The sequence below is a fragment of the Phoca vitulina genome, unplaced genomic scaffold (genome assembly GCF_004348235.1).
Source record: "Phoca vitulina isolate PV1807 unplaced genomic scaffold, GSC_HSeal_1.0 scaffold9, whole genome shotgun sequence".
NCBI lineage: Eukaryota > Metazoa > Chordata > Mammalia > Carnivora > Phocidae > Phoca > Phoca vitulina.
The window spans coordinates 1,845,762-1,870,486 of record NW_022589712.1 but is presented as its reverse complement, the minus strand read 5'-3'; the positions used below and the strand labels follow the sequence as shown (position 1 = coordinate 1,870,486).

Here is a 24,725-nt window from a genome sequence, read left to right as displayed (position 1 = left end):
CCTACTCCTCAGCACCTGCAGTCCCAGGGGGCGGGCTCCCCCTACCCTTCAGCACCTGCAGTCCCAGGGGTGGGCTCCTCCTACCCCTCAGCACCTGCACTCCCCAGGGGCCCAGGCTCCTCCTACTCAGCATCTGCAGTCCCAGGGGGCGGGCTCCCCCTACTCCTCAGCACCTGCAGTCCCAGGGGGCGGGCTCCCCCTACTCCTCAGCACCTGCATTCCAGGGGGTGGGCTCCCCCTACTCCTCAGCACCTGCAGTCCCAGGGGCGGGCTCCTCCTATCCCTCAGCACCTGCATTTCTGGGGGGGCGTGCTCCCCCTACCCCTCAGCACCTGCAGTCCCAGGGGGCGGGCTCCTCCTACCCCTCAGCACCTGCAGTCCCAGGGGGCGGGCTCCTCCTACCCCTCAGCACCTGCAGTCCTGGGGGGGGCTCCCCCTACCCCTCAGCACCTGCAGTCCCTGGGGGGGGCGGGCTCCCCTACCCCTCAGCACCTAACGTGGGGCCGCTGGGCGTCGAGTGCTCAGCACCGAGTCCTTGTGAATGCGCACACGGGAAGACTAATTTACTAGCATTTTTCAGATCTGTGTGTGTGATTTGCGATGTGCACACAGCTGTCAGTTTTGTAATGTGTGCCATCGAGGAGAGGCTGGCCAAGTTGGGAAGAGTGAGCTCTTGCCTCGTTGGTGAAGTTTACTCCGTGACTTCCCCTGAGGGTCCCTTGAATGATTGATTTCAGAACGTATGTGCTATTTCATCATGGTCTTGGCGTCCCCACGTTATTCCATATGTGTCAGATGGTAACACAGCCTATTACAGAGGTGCCTTTACAAGACTTACAAAGAACTGGGTGTTTTCTTGTATGACATCAGTGTTTTTAATTCTTCACGCTCAGTTCTTTGTAAGCCAAATAAAGAAGTACTATGTGTTCTCAATTTATACTCCTTTTGTTTTGTCCTGTAACACAGTCGTGTGAGAGAAGGCTATAAAACCAGCACAGACTCATACCTGATCAGAGATGCATTCCTTCACCTAAGAGAGCAGAAAATGTCTGTCTGATGTGTGATCCAGCCTTGACATTTGAAAAAAATAAGAAAATAATAAAAATTGTTCATTTCAAAATCATGATAATCACTTGAGTCCCCTCAAGTGGGGGAAAGAGAAGTTGTAGGTTGTATTTTAATGAAAATGGATTGAAACAGTGATTTAAAAAAAAACAGGCTCTAAGTTTATATCTTTATTTTAACTGTGTTTTTGTGACGTCTCCTTTTCCCCTTACTGCAAAAAACCTCATAGGTGCCCAAAAATAATGGGCAGCCTCCCCTCACTGGTGGAATCCTAGAGTGGGAGAGTGGTGCCCAGTCCCAGTTCTGAGGACTAGCTGAGGCTGTGTGTGCTGGCGAGAGCGGTCAGTGTGACGTCGGGCACGTCCTGTGCTCCGCGTGGTTGTTTGGCTGCTAATATTAGTGAGAGCAGACTGCTTTGGAGAACATTTAAGAATTGTGCAAGGCCCGTGTGATACGACTTTGTCAAGAAATTCCCGAGAAACACAGAATAAGATCTGACAAAATGAAGAGTGACATGTTATGAATCAAAAGGCTTATTAGTTTTGTACAGATGTCATTTCTTCATGATGGGAATGTCATAGATACTCTTTAAAACATTATAAAATGATTCTGCAATTTATTTGTGTGAAATTTAAGTGACTAGTAAGGAAATTTGGACAGAGTCATCAGAAGGGGCCCATCCTCCAGGTCAGAGTCCTGCCTGAAAACCGTAGAGCCCAGGGTGTGACCTGGGCAGACGCGTGTGCTGGCGGTGGTTCTGGTCTCCGCTGTGCAAGGCATTCTGGGTACTGTTGAGCGCTTGGTCAGCAAGGAAGGAGTTACCATGCAATTCAGTGATTTCTCATAGAAGTAAGGAGAAAAGTTCTTTAAAAAAAAAAAAGGGGGAGACCAATTTCACTTTTCAGCTTGCTGTTGAATTCCATTGGACGAAAACAAATAATGATTTTAAATGTCTGATAGTTCAGTTTTGAGAGGGAATGAATGTACGTAGAGCAGGAAAAATAAATGTCATCTTTAGATATTAAGCAATTGACACGTGATGCTGCTTCCCTTCTTGACGATTATGTGGCTGACATGCTGTGCTTTTCAGTTTTATAATTTGCTTGTTTTCTCCTCAGGATTTTGCAGGTTAATTCCTCATGCACGCTCACCAGGTACTTGGACAATATATTTTGAGGGTGCAGATTATGAGAGCCATCTTCTACATGAGAACACGGAGCTGGTAAGTATTGTGAGGGTGACAGGCCGAGTACAGACTAACCTGTATTCCTTACAGTTTGAAAATGTAACGTAAACTCCTTCTTTGATTATAGTGAGCATTGTTGTGATAAAAATATTTTAAAATCACCTTTAAACACTAATTTTATTTTTAAAAAATCTGAAACCATGATTCTAGGCCGTGTCTGTACACTTTTGTCCATAAACAAATGGTATTTTTTAAAATAAAGAATATTTCTACCCACAGCTATACCAGCCTTAATATTAATACATATTTTTTAAAAGATATTAATACGATAGCATTACGAATTTTATCAGAAAATGTTTTTCTAGGGGCGCCTGGGTGGCCTCAGTCGGTTAAGCGGCTGCCTTCCTCATGATCTCTGGGTCCTGGGATCAAGTCCCACATTGCGCTCCCTGCTCAGCAGGGTGTCTGCTTCTCCTTCTCCCTCCGCCCCTCCCCCTGCTCTCTCTCTCTCAAATAAATAAAAATTAAAAAAAAAATTTTTTTCGCTGGTAGAAATATTTTCGCCTTATAGTTGGTTTTACCTTGTTTTAAATACGTATCAAATCACTTGCTGATATTTTGTATCTTCTGGAAGAGAAGTCAATCCTAGTATTTGCTAGCTTCATACATTTTATGGAAAATTCTGCTTTGCCTCCTACAGAGAGTTTTAAACAACAGAGAATGTTTCCCTGTGCCCTAGAACGTGACAGCAGACACAGCTGTCCTGTACGACATAGACTGCCGTATCTCCGATTAATAGAAACAGATGAAATTTTCCCTTTTTGAACTTTGTTATTGAGTTTCATTTAAATATCTTTCTATAATTGCCATTTTCATCTTTAAGCCACTTAAGGGTTTGAAGGAGCGAACAGATGTGACCGTACTTTTGTCGAGGTTCCTATGGGTCAGGGTCAGTGTGTTATGTGTGATTGATTGCATGTGGCCACTTACTCACCTGTCCACCGATTCTCAGAAGGCATGGAATTGTCCAGCACGCCTGACCCGCCAAGAGTTAGAGATTCTGGTGTGCGGAAACAGCCAGATACCTTGTGAAGCTTCAGAGACTTCCTTGTACCACCTGAAAATATTAACCAGTAGTCAGTCAAAACTGGGTGCCTGTTATGTACCTAATTTCTAAGAAAACATAGTTTGTGTAAGGTGGCAATACTTAAAGCATGTAATACGTGTTTTGTATATCAAATTCCAAGTAATTATTTGTGATGACTGAGTAGCCTGCTTTAGACTGGAGTGTGTGTCCTCCCGTCTCCAGCAGCTGAGTTAGTGGACGGGAGCTCTGTCCCATCGGAGAGCCGATGGCGTCTATCCACTGACACACCGACAGTGTGCCTCTCGCGCTTTCTCTCGGCCTTGCGAGCTTTTTGCCGCATCCCGAGTGATAGCAGTTCCCAACTCTCAGATTTTATAGGACAGCAAGTCCCTTCGTAGATGGGATCACGCCTTCTTCATCTTCCTAGTGTATTCGGAGATCCTTCAGGAGCTTTCAAGTCTTAATTTAAAAGAAAAAAAAATGTAATGTCACCTAATCTTGCTTGTTTTCCTTAAAGCGTTCTCTCACTGACCTTGGTTCTAACTTAACAACCCACACGTATAATTACCACTTGTTGGCAGTGTGCCTTCGTACTTAACGTATCTGATTAAATTATCCCTTAGTGTGTATGCGCTGGTGATTTTCCTCTGTGGTTTTGTTTATTCTTTGGGTGAGCTGTGACGTGTCTAACATGTAGCCTCAGTGGGCAGTTCCTCATTTGCTTAGGGGTCAGTTTGAGAACTGACCTCCGCCCCTGAGCCGTGACTTTATTACCCAAAGTACTTGGAACGGTGGTGCCCGCATCCTGGGGTGGCCTGACCTCAGATGGCGCCTGCATTCTCCCAAGAGACAGATGTGTGATCATCTTTGTTATGACTCTTTTGCTGACCTCCCCATAGATGGTGGAAAATAAGTTTACATTTCTTCTTTAAAAAACACCTAGTAATTTATTTTGAAAGGTAATAAAGTAACAATTTCATTTCATTTCTATGATTGGGTTTTTCTAATCTGATAGTAATGGAAGTGTAGTTTTGTTTTCTAAATTAAGTTCTTTAACGTTTAAATAGCATTTATGACTAGTTTCATCTTCGGGGCTCTTGAGTCGAGAGTTTTGATTCTTTTCCCGGGTTACTCCATGAGCAGTATCTGTAATCCTTGCTTGTTGTCTGTTCCATTTACCACATGATTGTCTAAGCTAGAAACACTTCATTTCAGCCATAAAATAAACCTTTGTTTTTGTCCTTCAGGCTCAGCCTCTGAGGAAAGAACCTGAAATAATCACTGTGACTCTTAAAAAGCAAAATGGGATGGGCCTCAGCATCGTTGCAGCAAAGGTAGGGCACCGTGGGTGATGTGAGCTGTCACACTCCATTCCTGGACCTTGACTCAGTCAGTGCTCGGCCGAGTGTGTGGGAGCCCTTCGCTGCCCGAGGACGAAGTGCGCCTACACTTCTGTTTCTCTTGGGGGTCGGTGGTGTTACATGAAAGAGGCCACGGCGCTCAGGCCCAGGCAACGGAGGGACGGCGTGCTGCTCTGAACACAGGAGCCGTAGAGAGCGTGACCTTGATGTGGAGCCAGGGGTGCTCCTGAGGAGCAGGCGGTCAGAACTTGAGCCATGGCAGGCACAGGAGAAGAGGATCCCTTAGCCTGAGACAGGAGCTAGGTCTCACACATGCTGGGAGCGGGCACTGGACGCCTTCTCAGGTGCTAGTACGCGGACGCGTCCCCACACACTGGTTACCCCGGCAGCCTGCTGCCTCCCCTGTCCAGGCACTCTCTTCCAGGGGGTGTGCCGTGGGGCCTAGGAGGTCGCACCCTTCCCCTGGGCTGCACGTGGGCCCGCTCCGTACCGAGTGCCGCAGACCCACTTGCAGGGCGTCGGGAACGAAGTGCGTCCCGGCTAGCCTCAGAGTGAGTAGTTGGGGACAAGCAGGGATGGCACGAAGCCGGGTACAGCTAAGGGAGAGTGGAGTGAGGGAAGTGGTGCTCAAGTGATTCTGGAAACTCCTGATTGACGGCTGAGGGGTTTGCACTGTGTCTTGTAGACCCCACAGAGAAAGGAAAGGGCCATGATGGAACTGGCATTTCAGGAAGCTGTGTATGGGAAGGGCGTGGTGTGTAGGATGACTGGAGGAACCTGGGACCGCAGGTGGGATTCCAGGTGGGAATCGGCTGGCGGAGGCGAGCCTTTGTCAGGTGTGGACTCGATAGTCTGCTTCTGAAGCGCCAGGTTCTGTGGGGTTGCCCAAGATGGGCCAGAGGGTAGGTCCAGAGCCTGTTAGCCCAGCTCGTAGTCCAGAGTCCCTTACTCCTGATAAGGCTCATGCTCGTGTGCCATATTTCCAGACTATTCTAACTTAATGGACCCAGAACTCAAAACTTTGGGAGTTGTGAATGGGGAGGTATTAGATGTGGACTATTTTCTCTGCTTACCAACTGAATCAAATGCTCATTTTTAGGGGAAAAAAAAATACCAGGATGAAAAATTACCTTGCCACACTCAGATACACAGGAAAACTTTAGCCTGTGTGTTTCCTATTATGTGTTTATGTATATGGATCTTTTTTCCGGTATTCATCTTACTTGGGATTTGAAGTACTAACTTGTGGGATGGCAGGGCCACCGTTCATCAGCACCTCCGTCCTTTCCAGCTTAGAAAGTTATGCTCTCTCTCGGTACAGAAAAACCTGTTTTCTGAAGATTGAAGTCTGATTTATGTAAGCGTCTTTGATCCTTTCCTGTAACGTGTAAAGGCATGGTGTACAAAGTGAGGCTGCATGCGGGCCCCTGCCGCCCCCTCTGGCCTCTGTTCTTGCCGGGAGGCCAGGTGTCAGGGGGTGGTTAGGACAAGGAGGTGGGCTGAAGTCACAGTCACGCCTGGATTCACTCACCTACGCCTGTGGGTGAGAGGCAGAAGGGAGGGCACGGCTCCAGGCCTCCATCCTCCCCAGGAATGGTTCCTGCTAAGGGTCAGATGGCAGGCAGTGGGGAGAGTCCTCTCACTGCCAGGAAGGGTCCCTCCACCTCCAGTCTATAGACTGGAGCAGGGGAAGGAGTGAGAAAGCAGTGAGTGAGCCTAGAGGACAGGACCTCAGCTGAGGCCCCGTTAGCGGGTCTCTGTGTGGAGGTGCTTGGGCCAGGACCAGTGAGGACAGCTGGCCCGCCTGGCCTTCACCCACCACCGTGGCTGCTGGCCACGCGGCTGTGCTTCTGTCCTGGTGGTGGTTCCCTGCCCTTGCTCACCTCTTCCACTCCCGCCTGTGCTGACCCCCACCCCCTCCGGGCTCCCGTGCCTTCTGCGTGCGTCTGCGTTCACACGAGGAAGCGTGGGGAAGACGGTGTTCTCCCTCCAGGCAGTGGGAGGTACTTCGTCATGAAAACAGAGTGACTCTGGGATCCTCGCTCTTACAGAAGTGTTTGTGACTTGTGCTAAGAAATCGTGGTAGCACGGTGACTGGCTTCCGTTAGCCTCGCGTCAGTTGGGAACACGCAGGATTTAGCTTCCGGTTGTGTAGTAGTCTTAAGAGGAGCTCTTTTGTTCCTTTCACTAATAATAGAGTAACAAACTCAATGTGCAAGTAGTAGCTCATTGTTAGGGTGCTGTTTATTCCAGGAGAGAATACCAAGTGCCTGCTGTGTAAAAATAAAGTATAATTTTCACTTTTTAACCTTGAAGTCTCTAGGTTTCTGTTAGTGGTGTTTTTTGTACTGACACATTAAAAAAAAAAAAAAGATTTGGAGATAAAACTGGAAAATACCAGTGTTAGCATTTCTAATTGGGATATAGGATTATAGAATTGGGGCTTCATGGGGACTAGGAGCAACACAGGAAGTTAGGTAGAAACCTTACCGCCCGAAGCTGAGACGGAGAGCGTGGCGCCTGAGTCGCATCTACGGCAGACCGGCTGTAGCTGGTTTCTGAAAGCAGCCCGCTCGCCTTCCTGCCAGCTTCCCCCGTGGCGCCTGCCGCAGGCCTCCCGTCAGAGCCCGGGAACCCAGGACGGGGCACCTGCTCAGTGTCTTCGGCAGGCCAGCTCCTTCCTTTTCTAAACTGGGAAGGTGGCACCCTTGCCAACATTTCAGGGATTTCCACACTGTTTTTGTTTCTGGTCTTTTTAAATACTTTCCACAGTGAAAGTATAAATTTAGAAGCAGAAGAAATTTTTTGAAAAGATATTCCAGGGCACCTCGGTGGCTCAGTCGTTAAGCGTCTGCCTTCGGCTCAGGTCATGATCTCAGGGTCCTGGGATCGAGCCCCGCATCGGGCTCCCTGCCTGGCGGGAAGCCTGCTTCTCCCTCTCCCGCTCCCCCTGCTTGTGTTCCCTCTCTCGCTATGTCTCTCTCTGTCAAATAAATAAATAAAATCTTTTAAAAAAAAAGATTTAATGCTAAGGTGGTTAATTCATCAGCTTATTAAACAGTAGATTTAATAAAAGTAAGTGTGCACCTGGATCTCGTTGTAGTTTCTCCCACTGAGAATATCTTTATCGGTACATATACCCTTGGTCATTTGAGCTGTGAGGCAGAAATAAGTAGGGGAGAGTGAATGACATCAGAGGTTATTATCCAGGGGTATTTATTGAATGTCTAAACGCCTGTGGAGAGTGGAGATAGTGAAGGCCTTCTTGAGGAAATGCCTTTTAAGCCGCAACTTGCAGGGTGCGCATGTGTTAGCCAGGTAGAGGGTGGTGGGCAGAGAACTTGAGGAGAGGGGCCGCGGGCAACGGCGCAGCCGTGTGGCTGCAGCACAGGAGCGGGGGGCAGGCCTTCCGAGGTGCGTCTGGGAGACGGGGAGCTGGGACCGCGGCTCGCACAGCAGAGTCGGCGCGCTTCTCCTGCGAGGGGCCGGGTGGCAAGTGTTCTCTGCTTTGTGGGCCTTGCGGCCTCTGCTGCGGCCACAGGGCGGCGGCCAGTGCGGGAGGGTGGCTGTGCGGTCTTGACGGGGTTGTGCATGTGAGTATCGGCCAGAGAAGTAGCCGTTGAAGGGTTTCAGATAAAGGTGCGACAGGATCAGAGTGGGGTTTTGAAAGTTTATTGTTGGTCCTTCAGAGAGCACGGGTTCGAGGGGCTCAGGAGTGCAGGCAGAGCTGCAGTGGGGGTAAGCCACCAGCAGTTTGCTGATGGAAAGTGCTGGAGGCACCGGCCCAGGAAGCGGCCGCAGAGGCAGGTGGTCGGCCGGCCGGAGGAGGGGTAGAGCAGTCGTTGAGGTCGGGCCCTCGGTCTTGCCGCTGGAGTATCGTAGGTGCCGATGCATGTTTGCGGAACAACAGCTTTCCGTGTGATGGATGAACTGGCTGTGGTGGGTGGAAGAGAGAAGTAGCAGGTTGCACCGTGCTTCTGTGCTCAGCGTGGGGCGTCTGGAAGTGGCATGCACTGAAAGTGGGGCTGGGGCAAGGAGAGAGTCAAGTGTTCAGTTTGCGCAGGCTACCTTGGAGATCTGGGATGCCGGTCTCGCTAGGGGAGTGAGGATGTTGTGGAGCAGACAGAATTTGGATGTCAGCACACCGACAGATGCTCTAGAGAAAGTAACTCAAAGAATACGGTCTGTTAAGTGCACAGTGTGCCCCTCGAAGACATGAACAGGGCGTTCATGCCTGCTCTTGAAACGGGACAGGAGTCTCGAAGTTCCCCATTGCTTCACGTAACCTGTTTTTCTCCGACTTCTTTGTTTTTTTTTAAAGATTTATTTATTTATTTATTTATTTATTTATTTGAGAGAGAGAGAATGAGAGACAGAGAGCATGAGAGGGAGGAGGGTCAGAGGGAGAAGCAGACTCCCTGCCGAGCAGGGAGCCCGATGCGGGACTCGATCCCAGGACTCCAGGATCATGACCTGAGCCGAAGGCAGTCGCTTAACCAACTGAGCCACCCAGGCGCCCTTCTCCGACTTCTTTGTAATGTCTTTGGTACTAGAAAAGGAACATTCAGCAATAAAAATCAGAAGTCATTTAATTTACACTCATTGCTAAGGCAGCGCGGTGAGGCTGATACGTCGCATAGGTCTGCATCACTTATAACAATAGAAAGAGATTTGTTTTCGGGATTTCAAGAATGTGTTTTAAGTGCCAGGCCAGCCGGCACACGGTGGGGGGGTCAGCACGATTGGGAGCTGTCACTTCCCTCTTGCCAGGGCTCAGCTTGCTTCCTCTGCTGGTCCAATGCCACAGGATCTGCATGTGCACCTCACAGCCTTGGAGCCGAGCAGATCACGCTGGACAAGCCGCGCCGGCCGCACGGTGCCGTCTGTCATCTTGCTCTCTCCTTGCTGCCGCATGGTTGGCAAAGAAGAACCTGGAGGCCCCAGGAACTCTTACTGGTGTCTGTGTAGTTTGTGTTTTCTTTAAGCTGTTGTGGTCTTTGTATCTGGCCTAGTCTTTTTTTGATTTTTTTCCTAATTAGTGTGTGGCTAGCTGCTGTGAGCCTGGATGATGTTTTGATGTTAAGCTCCCTGACGCCCCTTCCACAATGCGGTTCAGTTTTATGAAATCCAGATGATTTGGAATAGTATGTGTGTGCAGTTTACTTTTTTAAAACATTGCTTTTGGGGAAGTTTAGTATGCTCCTTCTTACCCATCTGTGGGACAACACGATGCTTCCTGTTTAATTTGGATTTTTAAAATACAAACAATTCCCTCTTTATTTTCCTAGCTCTTTTTAAAGTTTAATAAAGTGTACCAAGTGAAGGCAAGTCAGAGCTGACTGGTTACGTAAGAGTCTGAGCGCGGCACTCGCTGCAGCCCGTGCTGATAAATGCCGCTCGGTGTCCTAATGTCCAGCTCGGAGCTGTGCGGATCCGGGTCCTCAAAGACCAGCTCTGTTGGTTGCTGTGGAAAACTGAGGGAAGCAGACAGTTGTTTTTTTCCTCAGTTTGAGAAGTTGCTGTAGTCCTGAGATCAGAATGTGGTTCTCTGTTGTCGGAAGAACAGGATCGGTGGTGAGTTTCTTGAGGGTGCTGTTGTGGACGTGGATGTTCTTGGGCAAACTCTTAACTGTGATCCTTCCAAGAATGCTGCTGCTTCCATTAGAACTTGTTTAAACCTGCCAATAACTAACTTGCTCATGAAGCAACCGTTTACTGTAGCTTGTAATTACACACCCAGGAGTTTGTTGCTCTGTATTTTAATGTTGCACATTCTTAAGGTTCATAAAAATAAAAGGTTCCTATATCCTTTTTGCACATACACACAAAAAAAACCCCATAAATGTACTCCTGCTGATCATAATATGGTGAAGATTGCTTAAAGTAATGCTGAGTGCCGTTGTAGAGCTTGCTGAGAAACAAGAGTGCCGTAACTTCCTGTGGACGCGTTAGGTAGCTTTGACTGTCTCTAACACCCGTTTTTGCTGAAAGTGAACCTAAAAGTGACCATCTTAAAGGTACTTAGGATATTTTACTATTTTATTTAAAAATGAACAGTTGAATAGTGTCTTAAAGGTGTTCTAGTTTATACTTTTAGACTATATACTGATTCTAAGTTTTTAAATTTTAATTAGCTTGAAACACAAGAAAGATTCCTATGCCTTAGGAGAAGATGAAAACAGTGTTTATTAATATACCACCTTCTCGCTGTTTGAAGAGTAAATTCCTGACATGAACTACAATTAAGTCCTTTGAAGAATTTGAGACCTTTGTTCTCACATTCTTTAATCACATTCTTTAATGTCCTTATTGTGACCACATGGGAAAAACCTAGTCAAAAAGATGAAGTCAGGAAATTTTGGTTCCGTTTTAAAATCAGTTTCAAGGTACCCAGTGTGACTGCAGAATTTCTTCCGTGGAAGTGTCAGAAATAATTTTCCATTAAGTTGTATGAAGTGACTAGTGCCCTCCATGGCTAGTGTTCGTGAATTTGGAAATAATGTTTTATATTTTTGTTCTAAAAGCAAAATAGTAAATTATATAAAAGAATAATTTTTTACCTATCTTATAATAACGGTCTAAGCGCTAATTTCTTGGATTGATGGAATTACTGGATTTTATTATAGTATTACCGTAATAGAAACATTAAATGTTAATGCTCTAAAGCAGAACAATTTCACATGATAGGACACACGGTAAGGAATGATCTTTATGTGGCTCAGTGGGTGCAGGGGATCGGTTGTGGATCATCCCAGTCTGAGGAAGGTCCAGACTGCCTCAGCCTCGCCCACTTGCTCTCAGCCAAGGCTTGGGAGTCAGGCCTCACCCCTGCAGGGGGCGCACCTGCATGAGCCGTGGACAGAAGCCAGGAGCTCGCCTGTATTGGTCGCAGTCCTTTCATTCCCAGACCACTCTGAGATCTTGGGAAAGCCCTCCACCTCTGCCGTCGTGCAGTGCACACACTGCGGGCCTCCTGCAGCCCATCTGAGAGACCCAACTTAAGAGTCCCCTATTTAGGTCATTTCCTTCATTTTATAAAGAAGGAAAGGATAGATGCGATGTGTTTTGTTTTTTGTGGTTTTTTTTTTTAAGATTTTATTTATTTATTTGACAGAGAGAGACACAGCAAGAGAGGGAACACAAGCAGGGGGAGTGGGAGAGGGAGAAGCAGGCTTCCCGCCGAGCAGGGAGCCCAATGCGGGGCTCGATCCCAGGACCCTGGGATCATGACCTGAGCCGAAGGCAGATGCTTAACGACTGAGCCACCCAGGCATCCCTGGGATGTGTTTTGTGTTCTCTGCAAAGGGTAAGCCGTGAACAGAGCTGCACCTGGAGGCTGGTTCACAGAAACCAAGCGTAGCCTCCTTTACGGCATCCCACCTGTCTGGGAGCACCTAGCTTATGCTTGCAGCACTGTTGAGGGTGGAATGTGTATCAAGAACGAGTTTTACAATCGATTGTTTCAGAATTAGGTAATTCCTACCAAGAAGAGAGAGCTTTTCAATGTTTTTAAAACCTTCTTCTGAATTTTAATAGTTTACGAATCGGAACTCCTTGTCTGATGAGAAACAAAGCCACTTTCAGACCCTGAGAAAGGAGCACGTGGGCAGAGCGCTGTACTGAACATCCTGATGAGTTTTAAATGCTGCTGGGCTCTCAGGTCCTCCCAGCCCACTGTTGTTCTGGAACCTTCAGTGAAGAGCCCAGACTGGGTCTCTAGCCCTGGAAACAATAGGCTTGACTCTCTGCTGGCGTATCTTCCTTCCTCCTCCTGCTGCCTTTTTTTTTTTTTTTTTTTTTGGGTTGTGTGCTAATGATGTTTTTATGCTGTTAGTCATACATACTCCCCCACACACTCAGCTGGTCACTGGGTGTTCGAGGAGTAGGTTCCTCTGACTGGGTTTCTGTGCCCGAGGTGAGAGGACCTCACCCTCTGTCTTCCCGAAGGTGCGCCATCGAGAGCCGGGACCAGCTGTCTGGGGGCAGCCTTTTGCCTGTAGTCGGTCCTCACGCCGCACGTAAGCAGCTAAGCCGCGAGCGCGTCTCGTCGAGTTCTAGGGAATGTATGGCGTGTGTAGCTGCTGAGTTCTTATTTCTGCCTCAATCTTTCTATTTGGGAACCTCTTCTGTTAACTTACTGCCATTCTTCTTCTGCCCTTTTCCACAAGGAAACCCCAGCACCCCAGTATACTTCTGCTAAACCTCTCCTCCCTCTGCCCTGCCCTCCCCTTCCTCAGTGATCCCACCTCCCTCTCCAGCCCCTTTTCCCTTTGAAAGGAAAGACAGGCAGATTCAAGGTGCACTAAGATCACACATGTGATCTCTGTTATTTCATTTTAATTGCTTTTCTAAGGACTGAGGATCTAGCTCTTTGCGTCTCATTTGCACGGCCTGGCTGGGGCATATTTGGTCCCCACTCTCTACTCTAGGCGTCGGGAGTGATGTTGGGGAGCACAGACACCAGAAAAGGGCAGCTCTGGCACCGTGTAACTCTCAAAGTGTCTTCGGAAGGGAAAATGTGGCTTTGATACTTAAAAATTTACTTCTCAGTAGTTTAATTAAATTCCAAAATTGTACTTAGTCATTCATAATTCCTGGTGCCTTTGAAATATATAACTGCTTTCCAGGAGACCCTTAAAAAGGAGTTTGAGGGGCGCCTGGGTTTCCTCCTTCTCCCTCTCCCTCTGCCACTCCCCCTACTTGTGCTTGCACACTCTCTCTCTCAAATAAATAAATAAAATCTTAAAAAATAAGAAAAAAAAGAATTTGATTTGTTAAATGGGGAATGAATAAATCTGAATGTTTCTGATTAATCTTTTAATTTTACAAATAAAAGACTAAAAATACAGAAATATCTTCAAATACCAGCTTAGGTAGTAGCTTTAAACAAGTAATCCTTAAAATTATTTAGCCTTTCCATTTTAATGATTATGGTTACTCTTCCCATGGTTGGAAATCAGGGTGCATAATGTTATTTATGATATATATTATATTGTGATAAAGTCTTGTTTTTACCCAGTTATCTGTATAATTATAAATTTATTGCTAGTACCTGTGGTTACTAATAACGTAGAGTATGAAAAGTCTGTAGTTTTAGAATAGTGTCATCCAATAGAATGTGTGAGCCACAAAGGTAATTTTAAATGTTCTTTTAGCTTCATTAAAAAAAAACCCTGAAATTAATTTTAATAATGTATTTTATTTTACACAGTATATCCAAAATGTTATTGATTCCAGCATATAGTGAATGTAAGTCATTAGTGATATATTTAGATTCTTTTTTCCATACAAAGCTCTGATATCTGTGTATGTTGTATACTTAGTACACATTTCGGTTTGGACTAGCCACATTCCCACATTCTGAGTGCTCAGTAAAGCCACGTGTGGTCTGTGGCCACCATACCGGACAGCACAGTCTTCATAGTATCTAATGCCATTGCACCAACATTTGGTTAATGTTTATATAGCTCATATTTACATTCTTTTACTGACAGATAATGTTACATTGGTATGTAGCAGCAAAAACTTCCTGGACCCCATTTTCCTTTCTTAACTGGAAAAGGAATGGACTTGGGGCGCCTGGGTGGCTCAGTCAGTTAAGTGTCTGCTTTCGGCTCAGGTCATGATCCCAGAGTCCTGGGATCGAGCCCCACGTCAGGCTCCCTGCTTGAAGGGGAATCTGCTTCTCCCTCTCCTGCCCCTCCCCTCCCCTCATGCGCTCTCTCTCAAATAAGTAAATAAAACCTTTTAAAAAAAGAAAAGGAATGGACTTGCCGTACAAAGTTCAGTCTTCCTAGGCTAGGTTAGTGTGTGCATTATTATTCAGAAATAAGACATAAGTGGCTTAATGCTTCTGAAATAATTTTGCTTTATACAGTTTTTATCATAGTGTATAATCTTATTTTTATTCAGATGAAGTGGGGCAGGTAGTGAAAGCTTCGTAAAGTTAAGGAGTTATTGCCGCCTGACGGGTGGTAAGTTTGCCTCGGTGCTGAGCTGTTCCCAGTCCAACTGGCATTAGCAGGGAGGAAGCAGCACCTACATGCTCCTCTGTCCAGCCTGTCAAGGTGGACATTCCAGACCAGGGCTGCTGCAGCCAGGTGGAGACATTGGGTCCCCTTGGAGATGGCCAGAGATTGTGGTGTTCTGGGTTGAAAGTAACTACCCATGTTGATTTTATGTATATACACACATATGTGTATGTGTGTGTATAGTTAGAAAATTCCTTAGACTTCTGGGGCGCCTGGGTGGCTCAGTCGGTTAAGCGTCCGCCTTCAGCTCAGGTCATGATCTCGGGGTCCTGGGATCAAGCCCCAAGTCAGGCTCCCTGCTCAGCAGAGAGTCTGCTTTCCCTCTCCCTTTGCTGCTCCCCCTGCTCGTGCTCGCTCTCTGTCAAACAAATAACATCTTTAAAAATAAATTCCTTAGACTTCTTTGATTTCTGAGTATCCATCTGTAGATTTGTTTTTCTATAATAATAACCAGTGGAACTGGTCATTTCTCTGTACAACAATTGTACTGCAGTTTTTTATGTCCAGATTATAACAGTGAGCTGCACATGAAGTATAGATAGGATTCAAATAAGCAGAGGTGGGAGGGGGCCAGAATGGGAGGATGGAAGGAAGTTCCAGTGGAGTAGATCTGCTAAAGGGACCATGTCTTCAGGAGAAGGTTAAAGGTTAGCAGAATGGCAACATGTTTACAGAAATGTAAGCAGTGGGTCTGTTAAATAAAGAGTATTTCTAGGTAAGTAGTGCAAGGTTGAGACCACATTAGTAAGATTCAGATGCTAACCAAAGCTTGGATACCTCTTTAGAATATTCTAGATCCACATTCTTCACTTGTGTATCACCCTCCCCCAAGAGTATTTTTTTTTTTTATGTATTTCATCATGCACTGTCAGTGACTTAATTATTAAGTCTGTTTTTATGACCAACTTTAAAAGGACCTTTTAGAAGCCTACTGGGTCTTTGCAATTGAGGTCTCTAAGAATCATTGTCTCGTAATTCCTCAGGTGAAGATGTCCTTTTCTGAGTAGCAGATACACTGATAAATTAAACTTGGAATTAACGTGATTGTAGCTTAGAACTTAGATAAATTCCCATCGTCCATTACCCAACAACAGTAATGGAAGATAGCTTCTTTGGACACAGTATGTGTGGTGCCATAGTCAGAAATGCTTAGGGCTCCTACTTGTTAAACTAGGAACGTCCCAGTGTTACCAGCTCAGTCTGTGATAGGTGCATCAGCTGCTTCCTAACCCACGAATATGATACTGATGTACTCATTCAGTGGCTTCTGGACTGCCTCGTGTCAGGGCTTGAGAGGACGCTGTCGACCACATGGTAGGAGGAGAGGAGGCAGCAACCGGGAGAGCGGGCGGGGGAGAGCCGTCTCTGCTGTCAGCTGGAATACAGGACAGGGGAGCTGTTCCAGGAACATAGCACATAGGTGAGAGAGAGCTTGTATCCGTCCTGAGGTTGGGAAGGTATGTGGCTTGGTGAATAGTGGCAGGTGAGCCCGGGAATCGAATGACGAAAGCGTTTTGGCAGACAGATTGCATCAGACGTTCTGTGTGGAAAGTACAACGTAAACAAAGGCAGGAACACGGAAACAGGATGGAATGGGGGCACGTGAAGGAGCATCTGGATCAGGCCTAGCGTGTGGTGAGAGGGGCGAGAACCTGACCTGGGGTTCAGGGGGCGTGGTGCTGTGCATGGGCGGGCAGCTGCGCTGGTCTTGGGTCAGGAGCCCCGCAGGGCATGCTTCAGGAAGGGGTTCCTGCGGCAGGTGGCACGGAGGGGACCAGCAGGACAGTGACAAGGAGGGCTTGGTCAGGACTGTTGGGAGATTTATGCTGGAAACTTCTGCCTGAATTTAAAGATGTGACGGTCATGATTCTGTCCAGTATCTATATTACATGGTCAGTTTTACTTGAATGTTTGAACGTAGACTTCATAAACCTCACATCGCATGTCGGATCCTAAACTGCCTCTCGAGAGGCGCTGCGGGGTTTCCGGTAATTTACATAGTACTTGCAGTTCATGCAGAGTCTCCCACGTGGAAGCCTGGATCGGTTGTGCAAAATGGAACGTGGGGCCTGGTAGCTCCCCTCAGGGTGTGAGTCCTGGTCTGAACGAGAGGCTGAAGGCAGAACGGGGTATTGCAGTGCAGCTTCCGTTCATGCTGAGTGTGGAGCTCCCCTGCCCAGAGTGAGGATGGTGACAAAGGAGCTGCTGGCCGGGCAGCAGAGGCTGTGTGAGCAGGGCCTTGACGGAGGGAGAAGCAACAGTCTTTTTCTCTTGTTCTTTTCTCATTCCATTTTGTGATTTTTAGACAGAGTCCTCTTACAGTTTGTCTAAATAAATGTTATTTGTTTCATTATTAATAATTTTTCTTATAAAGAGTACCAGAAATGGGGGAGGTCAATAAGTTTTGAAATGTATATATTTGGGGGGCGCCTGGGTGGCTCCATCCGTGAAGCGTCTGCCTTCAGCTCAGGTCATGATCTCAGGGTCCTGGGATCGAGTCCTGCGTCGGGCTCCCCTCTGGGAGCCTGCTTCTCCCTCTGCCTCTGTGTGCTGCTTCCCCTGCTTATGCTCTCTCTCTGTGTCAAATAACTAAAATCTTTTTAAAAATTTAAAAATTTTTATAAAAATGTATTTGGTATTTTATTATTTATATCACTGTTACTAAAAATATGCTATTAGTATTACTAGTAAACATTTTTCTTTCCAAGATGGTAGTAATTAAGCATCTTCTTAGGACAATTTTTACGGTCTATACTACATCATGAAGATGTAAGTGCCCACCCATTCACACTAAAACTGTATCCTGAAATGCTGTGAGCATTGCTTTGCTCTTGGTCAGACAGAGAACACAGGAAACAGGTAGTTATGCTTAGAACCTTTGAGAAACAGTCTGGCCTCAGGTATTAGCTGTAAGGAAATGCCCTGCAGCATTTGCAGAAAAGGAAAAGAAGGGGATTTTCAGTGCCCCAGCCAAAATTATTAGACAGCCACAGGGAAGACTACTGTGGAATATAAGCTTCATGAGGGCAGGGGTGTTTGTCTGCTTTGTTCACGGATGTGTGTGCAGAGCTTAGGATAGTATAAGGAAGCATTCAGTGAATATTTGTTGAAGGAGTAAAATTGTCATTTAAATAGCTGAGTTGTTGAATTAAGCAGTCAATCGCAGATTACATAAAAGTATGGAATATATTGGGGAAAAATCATTTAAGTAGATGACATGAGAAGGAATACCCTATGTCATAATAACAGATGGGGTTGGGATGGGGCTGGTTTAGAAGTAATTCCCCCGATTGAATGTTAGGTCCCTAGGTTCAGGGAAACCCAGGATTGGCCTGGGCGGAGTCAGGTAAAAGGTGTATCTATTGCTCTATTTCTCTCTCGCTAAGTGACATGCTAAAATTCAGGAAGTTGCCATTTATTGAGTGCCTACTATATGTATTTTTTATTGTGGAATTTCAAACTTAAAAAAAGTACAAGCTTTGCCAACTATCTCAGTGCTGTGTCTGGGGGAGGGTGGTGGGGAGCAGAAGGACCAGGCAGAGGTGTCAGCGTGCACTTGGTTATCCTGTCGTACTGGAAGTGCTGGATGATTTGTAAGGGGCGTGCGTCTGTCTGGTAGGCAGTCGGGTGTCTGGGGCTGGGCAGGAGATGTGCAGCGAGGGGATATGGAACGGACAGACGCCAAGGAACATTTGGAGGTGAACAGATGGGAAAACCTAGACCAGAGGGTGGGGAGCTGCAAAGAGAGGACTTGATTTTTTACCTTGTATAGAACTTTTATAAACTCAGCCCGCAGGAAATGTAACCACACGAAACTTGAAACACACGGTTTCCCAAAATTGAGTTGTTTTGTTAAATTGAGACATTCTATGCCATTTTCATAATGAGATACGTAATAGATGGTTTTAGGCTCATGAAACAGTGGCATGCTACATGCTGGATTTTCCCTGAGGGGAGAGCTCCCCAGTCAGACTTAGTCTCCAAACCGGCTCTCTCAGCGAAAGGGAGGCATGAAGAGTTTTCCGGTGGGAATTATGTACTTCCAGAGTGTTGTAGAACATTTGTTTCAGTAAGTCATTTATTGAAATCACTGTATCTACAACTCTCTGGGATACCGTTTATATTTTTTATTTATGACCCAGTACTTCATAACTATTGAAATTACCCTGAGCTAAGACCCGTATCCTTGGTTGTGGAACATGGGCAGTGCTATCCAGGTGAGATTTCACGCATGCGATTGCTTCCTGCGGTCATTCCAATAAGTTATCCATAATGGACTTTTATGTCCTGGTTGGAATGTCCAAGTAGAATGTTGGTGATTCTGTACAAGAGTTGGATGTGTTCCTGAAGCCTGTTTCACAGAAGCTGCTTGTCCTGATGTGCATTCCGTGTGGATCGGGGCTCCTAGCTCCATATTCATCTAGAGTTAGAATACATGATCCTTCAGTTGAAACGATGCACAGGATTTTCTACAGAATCCTCCCTTACTACCTAAGTCCCCCTTCCTGGATGCCACAAGAAGTTTTTTCTTGTTTTAAAATACAGCTTTGGAAATAATAAGGGGATATAGGCAGGGCGCCTGGGTGGCTCAGTTGGTTAGGCGACTGCCTTCGGCTCAGGTCATGATCCTGGAGTCCCGGGATCGAGTCCCGCATCGGGCTCCCTGCTCGGCGGGGAGTCTGCTTCTCCCTCTGACCCTCCCCCCTCTCATGTGCTCTCTCTGTCTCATTCTCTCTCTCTCAAATAAATAAATAAAATCTTAAAAAAAAAAAAAAAAAAAATAAGGGGATATAGGCAAATATTGGAATATAAAAATACTATAGTAAATTGCTTTTGTATCTAAGTGATTAATAGTATATGTCATGAGGGTAGCTTTAGCTCACTTAAACTTAGCCATCTCATCAACTGGTTTATTAATAATCGATTTTTCCAGAGTAAGTACTCTTTGATTTAGGAAGATAAAATAGGTACATTTCCTGTTTGTTCCTTTATATTTACCAGATAGAGTGTTAATTTTATTAGTACTAATTTTCATGTAAAAGCAAGAACCAGGACTTTTGTTGCAATTATCTATGTACTAGTTTTATTTTTTTAATTTTTGTTTTATTTTACTGAGTATTGTATTTTTTACTGTGTATTTTCAAGCAGTGTTGCCTTGTTTTTGTTTAGGGCGCTGGCCAAGACAAACTTGGAATCTATGTCAAGTCTGTTGTAAAAGGAGGTGCTGCTGATGGGGTTAGTGTCATTTTTAAAGATGTAAGTTCTCAGTACGTCCTCGTCAGCAAATGACCTGCTATGACCCACTGATGTGTGTTGTTATAAAACACCATGTAGACTGTTTGCTGAAAAAACAAATGTGAGCTTCCTTGCCATTGACTTTCCTCTTCCTCCTCTTGCCCTTGGCTGTCCCCACCGCCCAAAACACATGCTTTTGGGTGTGCACAGGATGGACGCCTGGCTGCGGGAGACCAGCTCCTCAGTGTGGACGGACGAAGTCTGGTAGGACTCTCTCAAGAAAGGTATCATTTATGTATTTGTTTAAAGCTGAATATTAACGTGTTTAGGGATGTTTCACGTTTGGAATTAGAAGACAAAAAATAATGCTAGAAAGCTGTGCCCTTACTCTTCACCTTTCTAAATGTAAACCAGTGTACATGACACCTCATTTGTTAGCAGATTATAAATATGTATTTTGGTTTGGAGCAGTTTCTTTGAAGCTTAAAAAAAAAAACATATTCTTGGCACGTCCTGGGAATGTCTGAGTATCATCTTACTGTTCTTAATATGACAATAGGAGATGTGTGCTTAGTTAATCTTTAAAGGAAGGGAATGGGCAGTAGGTCATCTGTCTGAAGGTCAGAACTGTTACTCAAAATAGCCGTCGGTTGCTCTGGTCACAGGCTGTCGTTGTGACATTTTCTTTATGTTTGTGCTACTCTCTTTTTCCTAGGGCGGCAGAACTCATGACAAGAACAAGTTCTGTCGTAACACTAGAAGTCGCAAAGCAGGGAGCAATTTATCACGGCCTCGCCACCCTGCTCAATCAGCCGTCCCCAATGATGCAAAGAAGTAAGAGCTCATTGTAGAGAACTGCATGCCGTCTCTTCCTTTGACCACTGCCAATAATAGCTGGCTTGTATTGATCACTTACCGCATGCCAGGCATTTTACTGTCCTGACCTTATCTTCGTAGCCACAAAAACTCTAGATTAGGTGCTACTGCTTTCACCATCCCAGCTGGGGATGCAGGCACTTCGGCAAGATGCCCGGGAAAAGTAGCCAAGGGCAGCGTTCAGTGTCTGGCCACGTGGTGATACACTATCTTCCCACCCTCCAGGAACCCCCCTGGGACTGGCTGGCTGCTGGAGGGTTTCCGTCCATCCTGCACTAGGCACTTAGTCGTAGTCAGCGGGTGATGCGGGATATAAAGTCTTCAAAGAACAAGCAGGATTCTCTACTGAAACAACGTATATGAGTGTGTGTATGAATAGTATATTCAGTCCTGTGTGTGCAGGACATGATTATCCTGTTACATGTAGTTCACTTTAAATTAAAAGCTCAATTATTCGGATAAAGTAATCTGTTGGTGGGAACCATGATTTTGTACCTACGTCAAAAATCTCAGAATAAAACCAATATAAATTTAAGGCTTTTTAAAAAGGATTAGTTCAGAAATCACAGAGAAAAACCCATTAGGACTCACATTATCTTTTTAAATCATTATACACTTTGCATTTACTTTGTTAACTTTGTGCACAGCCGCTCGGTCTGGCCTTGGTGGAGCTCCCTTCTTCATCAGTCAGTGATCCGGGAGCTTCCACCAAGTCCAGGACCTGAAGTCGACCTAAGGGTAGCACAGCGACAGCAACCAAAGCTTCTGAGAACCTGGGTCTGCTGTTTACTGGAATAAACAGCGTATCTTCACACAACCATGTGTTGTAGTATAGACCTCAACTCAGCATATTTCTTACTTTTTTCAGGACAGTACGACATGGGTGGTCTAATGTCACAGCTTAGGGTCATTTCCGAGAAGCAAACCAGACCATGAGTTAGAAGTCAGAGGGAAGCTGTTAGAGCAGAGAACACTGCCGCACAGGGAGACGTGAAAGCCAGAAGCAGAGCGTGGACGGTCACGCCAGCTGACGGCAGTGCCAGCTGTGTGTTTTAGAAAGGGAGGGAAGTACGTCTTTTAAAAAGTTACTTTAAAAGTAGCCTTGTGACTTAACAGGTGGAGTTCATGAGAAAATAAGGTTGGAAAGAGCACCTTTTCCCATCAGTGCCAGTTAAATGTTGCTTTTAAGGTTCCTGAGAAAGATTTTACTCTTAGATAAAAAAAATTACCTATTTCTTCGCTAAAAATAAGGTCTTACAAAATTTTAAATCTTTATAGATTCATCTTTCTTTAAAGACTAAATAGGGTGTTTAAAATCTTGAATAAATGAGGAGAGCCTGAATGCACTTTGATTTCAGTTTCAGATCGTCGTGGCTCAGGTAAACCCCGACCAAAGAGTGAAGGTTTTGAGCTCTACAATAATTCAGCTCCAAACGGGTCACCTGAGAGCCCTCAGCTGCCTTGGGCAGAATACAGCGAACCTAAGAAATTGCCAGGTGACGACAGACTGATGAAGAACCGGGCTGATCACCGCTCCAGCCCCAACGTGGCAAGTAAGAAGGGTCACTGTGCTTGTCCTTCCCTGGCCTGGACATGCTCAGTCACCGTCAGTGTTGGGGGGACACCCCGTGCTTGCTTAGTTATCAAAGCAGTAGGATTACCTGCATATCCTGGCTAACGGAAATGTGCTTTTCGTGAGAGATATCAAAAGTAATGTTCTTCCGATAGAAAATGAAAACGAGGTTAGAACACTCTGATTCAGTGGATGCTCTAGAGAGCCATTGATCCTGTCGCTAGCAGGAGTTGGCAGGCTGCCAGCAGGAGCTCAGATGGTTTTTATACTTTTAAAGGGTTGTTAACAAGAAGAAGAATCAATAGAAGGATATACAACACATACAAGGTTTGCAGCACCTAAAATATTTATTGTCTGTCCCATTGCCAGAAATGTTTGCCAGTCCCTGGTCTGTCGATGAAGCTTGGTAGCTCTGGGCTCTGATTATTCAGGAGGGAGGAGAGGGTGTGATGAGCCCTGATCTGTCCCGTGGCCCCTAGCGGTCTCTGCTGACTCCTCACTGGCAGTTTGAAGATGCGGGACACATGGTCACTGCCCTTAAAGAGCTCTTGTCACATGACATGGAATAAACATTGTGATACTTGAAAAAAAAAACAAAAAACTTGCTTTTCACTGTCTCTTTCCAACAGATCAGCCTCCTAGCCCTGGAGGGAAGAGCACATATGCCCCCGGAACAACAGCTAAGATAACATCTGTCTCCACCGGGAACCTCTGCACTGAGGTGTGAGAGTGAAGCGAACATCCTCACTACAGCCAAAACTCAGGCCTCCCGCAGAATCCCTAAACTGTCTCCTCATGCATTTCCTCTGCACATCAGCAGTGTTTAGAATTCCTGGGGGCTTCTTCATTTTTAACATAATAAGGAAATTAGCTTTAAGTTAAGAAGTCAGGGCAAAATAAAAGGTTTTTCATTATTCTCCGTATAGGATCAAACACTTTTAATTTTTAACACAGTTTTAAATGTATCTACTGTATTTTAAAACAGATCTTTGGAAATTAAATTAGTTTATGTACAAATTGCCAAAAGCTCACTTTTCTTTCTTCTTCCCATTTTACAGGAACAGACCCCTCCACCGAGACCTGAGGCCTACCCCATCCCCACTCAGACGTACACCAGAGAGTATTTCACCTTCCCAGCTTCCAAATCCCAGGACCGGATGGCTCCTCCTCAGAACCAGTGGCCAAATTACGAGGAGAAGCCACACATGCACGCAGACAGTAATCATTCCAGTATTGCAATTCAGGTTAGAGAGAAGGAGTCCATGAACATTCGCAGCCGTCAAAGATAAACCAGTTTGACAGGGTAAAATCTGGATGATTTCAGAGATACAGTCGATATTCTCTGTAGGACAGCACTGAGACTGGTACCTTTTTTTTCTTTCCTGGTTTCCTGGTTAATTGAGGAAGAGTGGATAGGAAGGAATACTAAATATGAAAAGGAATGCTTTATTCCCTTGGTATTTGATTAGTGAAGGGTTAGTAACAGTACACCTTCATTACAGTTCGTGAGGCAGGATTCCTGATTCAAGGAGTGAGAAATGAGTGATGTGTGTTTTTCTTTGCACCAGAAGCTGTCCGGGCACTGGGATGCAGACATAACCGTGGTCCCCGCCAGTGAAACTAATGATGTGTTAGGAAATGAGACAGATAAAGTCAGTATAGTGTAGTAAGTCCTGCTGGAGATCTGGGTCCCCACTGAGAGGCAGAGCTACCTTTCAGTCTCGGTGTGACTAGCACCCGGGCTCCCGCATTATATTACAGCTCTCTGAACAGAAGAGCTTTTCAGACCACAGAGATGTGCCGCTGAGCAGGAACCAGGCTCGGGGCAGGGGGCAGTGGCAGGCCTTTGCAGCCTGGAACCATACAGCAAGGGCTTGAAGTGATGAGCTGCAGAATTGGGGTTTTATCCAAGTTAGAGAGGGGAGCATCAGTCTTGAGTCGTTGAGCTGGGGAACATTATCAGATGTGTTTTTCTGTTTGGAAAGATAACGTTGCATTGTGGAAGACTGGGAGAAGACATCAGACGTATGCGTAGAGATAGGCACAGTCTAGGATATGTAACAAATACGGATCCTGGATAGTGAATTCTGGATGTGGTGCTTTAGTTGAGGTGGTCGGAGGAGCCCAGTGATGGAGGCACAGCTGAGCTGAGCCGGGAAGGCCGGGAGAACAGAGGAGGGCTCACAGGCACGGGGAACGGCACGAGTAGCCGTGAGGAAGAGCCACATTCTCTGAGGGCAAGAAGTTATCCTGAGGTCACAGATGTTGTCATCTTGTCCCCGGGGCCCTCCTGCCTGTTTCCTAGGGAGGC

General features: G+C 45.9%; 1 protein-coding gene across 15 annotated transcripts in view; it reads left to right on the top strand.

Moving 5' to 3' along the window:
* Positions 1-24,725, top strand: part of AFDN (afadin, adherens junction formation factor) — a 102,046-nt gene that overhangs the window by 56,486 nt on the left and 20,835 nt on the right. For all 15 annotated transcript variants that reach the window (XM_032407472.1, XM_032407471.1, XM_032407473.1 and 12 more), the window contains 8 exons: positions 2,184-2,287; positions 4,586-4,672; positions 19,900-19,965; positions 20,176-20,249; positions 20,681-20,799; positions 22,200-22,394; positions 23,044-23,135; positions 23,473-23,658. In XM_032407472.1, coding sequence (XP_032263363.1) covers positions 2,184-2,287; positions 4,586-4,672; positions 19,900-19,965; positions 20,176-20,249; positions 20,681-20,799; positions 22,200-22,394; positions 23,044-23,135; positions 23,473-23,658 — 923 coding nt within the window. The remainder of the gene's footprint in view (positions 1-2,183; positions 2,288-4,585; positions 4,673-19,899; positions 19,966-20,175; positions 20,250-20,680; positions 20,800-22,199; positions 22,395-23,043; positions 23,136-23,472; positions 23,659-24,725) is intronic.